Consider the following 7,626-nt stretch of genomic DNA (forward strand, 5'->3'; position numbering starts at 1 on the left):
TTAATAGTCTAGTATGTTGTCTGATTTATTCTTTAAAATAATTCCAAAATCAAGACCATTTTAACATTAATTACAATTATCAACTAAGCTGTCCTTGTTAGTGATATCATGATCACTAGGTTAAATAACCTGATCTATGCTTCTTTATCCAGGGCAGGAGAAGTTCATGGAGGTTATTGGTAGAGGAAGGAAGTTAATACTGCCACCATTTTAAAAAATTGGAGTATAATTGCTTTTCAGTGTTATGGCTGATTCACTTAATTGTGAACAGCAAAAAATATGGATGCATCTGTCACCTCTCTCCCGTCCCCCACCCATGTAGGTCATCACAGAGCACCAAGCTGAGCTCCCTGTGTCATACAGCAGCTTTCTACTAGCTGTCTATTTTACACATGGAAGTGAATATATTGGAGAAGGCAATGGCACCCCACTCCAGTGTTCTTGCCTGGAGAGTCCCAGGGACGGGGGAGCCTGGTGGGCTGCTGTCTATGGGGTCGCACAGAGTTGGACACGACTGAAGCGACTTAGCAGCAGTGAATATATGTTATACCCTAAGGAAACCCTAATTCTAAAAGACACACGCACCCACTGGTCACTGCAGCACTGTTTCCAACACTGCCATCATTTTCATCTGCTCCGCTTCTAACCCGCTCCCACAATCTTTCGATCTGGGTAAACCCAAGTGTGCCTGTTAAGCAAATCCTGCCTTAAGATAATCCCACTGTCCTTTCCCATGGGCCCCCATCAGCCTCTCTTCCCTTACCTCTTCCGAAATCCAAATCTGGCAGTGGCCAAAGAGCTAGGGTCTTAAATCTGTCAACCATAAATCTTTCCTTTTTTCATGTTTCTTGTAGACTAAGAAATAATAGAAGCATAATCTTGCAAAACGTTGACTCTTACACAGAAATATAAAATAAGATACTGAGCACCAGTCAGCTGTGTTCTGGGACAGAATGCATCTGAGGAGCCCCTTGCTTGCGCAGCTCCCTGCTGTTTCCATACAGTTCACGAGGGTATTTGCAGGAAGTGGGCCTGGAGGGGTGTTGTAGCTCTATGTGCTGGGATTAGGAGTTTGCTCTAGCGAATCCTCAACGGCAGTGACATTTCATTTAGCGCTGTGAAAAGCTGCAGAAGCATGATACAGTTCCCCCAGCCCTCATGCTACATAGCTACTTTTCTTTTTTCTTTTTTGTGATACAGCACTGGAGAATAATCTTGGAGTCATAAAACTTTGTTTCCTTTAGTAATCCAAGTCGGTGTGACTTGAACTATATAAAACATTTTATGTCTTTTATGGAGCTTATGCACATAGAGTAAATTCATTTGTGGAATGGTGACTGGCATCGAGCTCACAAAAGCTGTGTCTTAAAATTGACCCTGGACCTCACACCCTAGGTGAGACCACAGTCACATAAAGGTAGAACGCTTACCGCTCTCAAGGGGGTATTATTAACTATATAGCAAAATAGTTTCCATTTGCGTTAACAGTCCATGCATGGCAGCATCACAACGCAGAAAGGCGAAAAGAAAAAGATTAGCTACTGTCAGGCATCTAGGTCCAAATTTTCTTTTCCACTGAAATGCGAATGTAACAAAGTTAGCAGTCAACCTGAGATATGAATAGTCTTAGATGAAGATAGGAACATGAGCGTGGACAGCTCCCTAACCAGCAAGGCAGACACTGAGTTGATTCTGCTTGTATTGTTTTCAATATCCCCAGAGAGGAGGCGGGTACTGCTTTGTTGGGGGAAATCTAACTTCTCTGACATCCTGCCTTGATTTTCCTTACTTAAATTCTGAGTTTTATTACCTGAAAGTGAAAAGTGTAAGTTGCTCAGTTGTGTCCAACTCTTTGCAACCCCCTGGACTATACAGGCCATGGAATTCTCCAGGCCAGAATACTGGAGTGGGTAGCCATTCCCTTCTCCAGGGGATCTTGCCAACCCAGGGATCAAACCCAGGTCTCCCACATTGCAGGTGGATTCTTTAGCCACAAGGGAAGCCCAAGAATACTAGAGTGGGTAGCCTATCCCTTCTCCAGTGGAACTTCCCGACCCAGGAATCAAACCAGGGTCTTCTGCAGTTGCTAAATGTGCTAAGTCATTTCTCCCTATTTGAGTTGTCAGTATTAAGACTCCTTACAAGTGTGCAGTGTCTTCTTAGCACTACAGGCAATGGTTTGAAGGGTGTTTTTGTCGCTTGCAAATACAAGCAAATCACACGTTGAAGTTTGAGAAGCTTTAGATTTTTACATGTTCCTAATTTCAAGACCTCTAAGAGTAAAGAAGTATGCGTTGTGAGTGGTTATTCCCACCGAGGGACAGTTTTGCCCTCAGGGAGATGTTTGGCAATGTCCGAGGATGTTTTTAGTTGTCACACACTGGGGAGGGGGTTGCTGTGGGCTTCTGTGGTTAGAGGCCAGAGATGCGGCTCAACATCCTGAAATGCACAGGGCCGTCCCCGCGACAGAGTTACATAGCCCCACATAGCAGTAGTGCTAAAGCTGGAAAAAAGACTACTTCATCCAATAGGGTAGTTCTTTCGGTAACTGTGTGTGTAAGCATCCTACCTGATCCCATTGCTTCCTTTTGTTCTTCAGAGTTTCTATTAAGTGTCCAAGCGTTTGCAGTATTTCCTACTGGAAAAGCTAGAGGGAGGAGGTAAGACACTCTCTTCCACACCTCCCTCTCCCTCAGGATCTAAGGTGACCGATTCCTCTGGTTCCTTCCTCACTGGTCCGTAATCGATACCCTTCCCTCTGGCTCTTGGTCTACTGCAATGGGTCATCCTCATCCTCTCTACCACCATGTTATAACTGTTTAATGATACCAGTGGCTGTAGAACAACCATCATGGGAACTTGTTAAAAACACAACTATTTTGAGCCTCATTCTAGGATGTTCTGGGATGGGGTTTAGAAATCCATACTTTAAGAACAAGTGTTCTTAGGGAGATTCTGATCAGCAAACAGTATACCCTCAGTTTTTGAGCTCCCCGAGCTCCCTACCTGCTCTTGGTTCCCACCTTTGTCTTGGCTTTCTGTGCCACGAGGGTGAGGTCCCTGCCCAGGTTCCTTCCTGGAACCATCCGATGGATGCCCCTTGGTAACTGCTAGAAAATGTAGGATATAAGCATCTTGGGATGGGCCTCTGTGTCCACACCTTCCTCTTCATACCCTCCCACTTCTCAAGTCTACTTGTCTTTCAAGGTTGCACCGAGGTGACTCTTTTATCCTGAAGTCTTAGCTTCTCTGATCCCTAGAGTCAGAGCCTGAACTTTTTGGGGCACTGTGTCACATGAGAGTGGAGCTGAGAGTGACACAATAACAGCCTTTTATCCACCAAAATGCAATGCACCTTCCGCCTACAATCAACGAGACAAAAATTTTCAAATCAACCAAATCTGAAAGTACCTCTTCCCATTGTCAGTGCAGAAAGGGTCCCAAACGGGTTGGATGTGGAGAATGAGCTTCCTCAGATAAGATGCTTTTGAGAATTACATCCTAGATGTAGACTGCTACTTGGCTGACTATAAAGATGGTTGGGTTTGAAACAGATGCATGAAAGAAAGATCCAGGAAGAGCTACCATGACAACAGTCACTGTTCCTTGAGCACTAACCCTATGACAGGCAGTGAGCACACCCTTCGTGCAGTTTCATTCCCTTCTCGCAACAACTTAAGGAGGGTAGATGCTACTGGTTTTCATTTAGCAGACGAGGAACCTGAGGCTGAGAGAGAGTCCTCCCTGCTCAGAAAGTGACCAGCTTCCTCCTCCTGCTGCACAAGCCTAAGACCCGAGAGTTGTCCTTGACGCCTCTCTCACACATCCTGTATTTGTCACGAGTCCTGGTGGCTCCCCTCTTACCAAGTGGTCTCTCTGAGTTGTTGACAGCCTGGAACCACATTGCTTGTCTCATCTCTGTGCCTCCCTCAGAAAAAGGCCGAAATCCTTGCGTTTCCCTCTCCCTGGACAGTTCTTGGCTCAAGTAGTCAGGGCGCCATTCTGTCAAGTTTCCCTGTAGGCACCTCCTCCCCCGACAAGCCTCTGTGAAATAGCGGCCGTCTCCCCTCCCTGCCCCAGTCCTGGGCTCCACACACTATGTCACCTTTGATATACTTTTCTTTTACCTGTTTGTCCAGCCCTTTTCCTCTAGACTAGCAAGAAGCAAGCTATGTCCTTTGAGCCAAATCTGGCCCTTAGCTTACAGGTCATTGAAACAGCAGAGAAAGAATGAGTTGTACTTTTTTTAAATGGTTGGGGAAAAAAACAAAAGGACTATGTATTTCTTAACACGAAAATTTTGTGAATTTCAATTTGAACATCCCAAAATCAAGATTATTGGGACCTAGCAATGCCCACTGGTTTATGTATTGCCTACGGCTGCTTTTGTGGTATAAAGGCAGAGTGCAGTAGATACAACGGTGGCTGTGTGGCCTGCAAAACTGAAAATATCCTACTGTTTGGTGTTTCACAGAAAAACTTTATCTACCCCTATTTTAGCTAAGTTCCACGAGGAAAGAGTTTTAATACTATGTGCTGAGAATACTATATAGCAAACAAAAGAGCAGTTGTAGAATACATACATAAAGGACTGTGTCAGTTAAAAGCATATCTGAAGTTTGAATACATACCTGATTGGATGATGACTATCACTGAGTAGTCGTGATGACTATGTGATCAGAGAATATAATTTACTTAAAAGTATACTGATGGTGTAGATGGGTTAACATATTATGCTTCTATTTATTCCTAGTTGGTGTATTATCTAACCTGTACAATTTATTACATGATGAAATCTAACTATAGAAACTGCAGACCTGTTTTCTTAGATCCCAAGTAATGGTGAGCCTGGGTGCTTAAAAGTGGAAGAAACCACACATTTTTTAATGGATGTAGGTTTTCAGAAAGGGCTTCCCTCATAGCTCAGATGGTAAAGAATCTGCCTGCAATGAGGGAGACCTGGATTCGATTCCTGGGTTGGGAAGATCTCCTGGAGGAGGGCATGGCAACCCACTCCAGTATTCTTGCCTGCAGAATCCCATGGACAGAGGAGCCTGGCAGGCTGTAGTCCATGGGGCTGCAAAAGTCAGACATGACTTAGCGTCTAAACCACCACATTTTCAGAAAATATTGTAGTTTTATAAAATAATCTATTTTTGAAAACAAAAGTTAACTACCTTGTGCTTAGTGGCTCCTTAAAAATATAACGAAGGCAGTATTCTGATCCTGACATACACTGATTTAAATCAGCACTCATCTGACAAAAGTTTAGTCCCATTAATAAAAGCATGTCTTAGCATACGTGAGTTACCTTGATGAGCAGTCAATGTACCTAATCTACTGGGATTTTTTTATAAACCCCACAAGATACAGAACTAGGGCCTATAACCATGCTGTGGAATGTTTTGGGTGTGTTTTCCTCTGCAACCTAAAAGGAAGACACATATAAAGAAGAATTTGATGTCAACAGCTGATTGGGAGAGGTTGGTTACAGACCAAGAGGCCCGACTATTAAATTGTACACATCTGATGCAGACAGGGACTTCTGGGTCTGTTAAGAGGAAGGAATACCTGTGGTGGGTCTAGGGTGCTGAATGCTAACTTTTAAAATTTATTTCAGGTAACACGGTAGCAGAGAGAGAGGTGCCTCCACGCTGGAGGAGGGACGGGCGGCAGTGCTCTCCTGTCGGGACTGCGGTCCTGGACTCTGCAGGAAATTGTCTTAGATTTTACCCACGCCACGTGGGCATACCTGTGCTATGAATGGCGGTGTTTACTTAACTGTTCCAGCTCTCACTGCCTCGTGACTTGACTACAGTGGGTTATAACGATGGGCTGCCACACACCCAGCGGACAGCCTACCTGGATTCCTAAGGAACATACCTCCAAGAGACTCTGGACCAACAAACTGGAAGCTGGAAAAGTGGATCATCACTGAATGAAGAAGACTATTTCTGCAGCTTCTTTCTGCATTTACACAGGAGCACGGACCTGTTTCTGAGGATCCTCATCCTCTTCCTCCTGTGAACTTTTCCTTCAGCCCTGGGTTGGTCATATGAAAGGGTCCAAATAACAAAACATTTTGGCAGAACATTTTTTTTTTTTTTTGATGTAGATTGATGAACTCTGATTAACTGGTGATGAAAATTTATTTTATAAACCTTGAGGAATAGAAGGACTCATGTTGGGGTTACTGTGTGTGCATTTGTTTCAGTTTTAAAGTCTCTGCATTGTAAGGTCCTTTGGCAGGTCAGCAGAAATAAAATGCTCCCATGTAACTTCTGTGCCATTTCACCCAGTGCTAAGGAAGTGTATCAACCCCAATAGTTTATAACCAAAGCCCTCTCGTGACAGATACACAACAGAAAGGAGACCCGCTGGGATTTCTATGGCTTAAGTGTAGGCAGAGAGGTAAATCATTGAAAATATAGAACACTTTCTGTTTAGATCAAGGGTGATTTCTTAGATCCAGTTTATGTCAATCAAACTGTTTTACTAACTCTGAGACAAAAAAGTCATTAACGGCAGAATTTTTAGACTCTGAGTTAGCCCTACGCCTTCCCTCCTTCTTTATTAGTTATTTTTTAAATGTGAGTAAAATCTGAGTCATTTTTTTTCTTGGTTAAATGACTTTGCAGCAGCTGTGTCTCCACATATTCTCAGATGCTGTCATGCAGAAATTTATTACAGACAACAAGTGACCCAGATTTGAAATGCATAATGTTATTAAATAGATACCACTATAATAATATGGAATAAATTTTATATGTTAAGACATGCCAAAAACATACTTTGTGCACTGATTATCCCTGTCCTGTCACAATTATGGGAGAAAATATTATTATTGTATTGTTTGTAACAATAACAGTTACGTCTCTTCGATTTTATTCTTGCAGAAGGAATGGAGAAAGGCGATAGCTACCTGTTTGCTAAATTTTGTTTGAATCTGATTGACTAGATGCTTACCAGAATTGTTACTCTCATATTAGTAAGTAAAAAATTAGTTTCACTGATGGTGTTTGGTGTACACACTTTTGTGACTGTTTTATTCCATAAGACTTGGTGTTAACATTCTTAGGCTTGCAAATTTTTATTATCAGTGTGAAAACTTGACATAAACTTTAATGTTACTATATGGCAATTTATATAGAGATCACTACTTTGTTTCTTCTCCCAAACCTGTGCTGCACTAAGGAGAATTTAAAATGTAGGAAGATTTAATTAAGTTGAGGCACATTCATAATGTTTTACATGCATTCTGCTGCCTTTAGTATAAGATGTTCCATTGTAAAAAAGCGAGTTAAAATGAAATTGTGTGGAACATGAGACAGTGTCTTAGTTTTTCAGCCACACATCTGATATTTTACCCCAAACAAGATCAAGTAAAAATGACATCGCTTTACCTTGAGGTTCATTCCAGGATAAACTACTTCTAGGGAGTAAATAGTCCATTTGGGAAAGTGGCAGGTATGGAAGCTGCCATTTCATCCATTACTGCTTCACAGTGTTCTTTATACCTAGTTCGCAAGTTAGCTCTGAAATGGGTATTTGAGAGGCACTTTAGTGTTATCATTCCTATTTTTCTCCGGTAGGGAAGTAGATAGGAGTCTTTGCTTTAAATTCTGT

The 7,626-nt window shown here is 42.4% G+C and overlaps 1 protein-coding gene across 1 annotated transcript in view; it reads left to right on the forward strand.

The window, feature by feature from the left end:
* The window catches only part of TAFA4 (TAFA chemokine like family member 4), a 175,179-nt gene extending 168,166 nt beyond the window's left edge, over positions 1–7,013 (forward strand). The window contains exon 6 of the mRNA XM_061396436.1: positions 5,621–7,013. Coding sequence (XP_061252420.1) covers positions 5,621–5,632 — 12 coding nt within the window. The 3' untranslated portion in view covers positions 5,633–7,013. The remainder of the gene's footprint in view (positions 1–5,620) is intronic.
* Positions 7,014–7,626: the final 613 nt, after the last annotated feature.

This window comes from Bos javanicus, chromosome 22 (genome assembly GCF_032452875.1).
Source record: "Bos javanicus breed banteng chromosome 22, ARS-OSU_banteng_1.0, whole genome shotgun sequence".
Taxonomy (NCBI): Eukaryota; Metazoa; Chordata; class Mammalia; order Artiodactyla; family Bovidae; genus Bos; species Bos javanicus.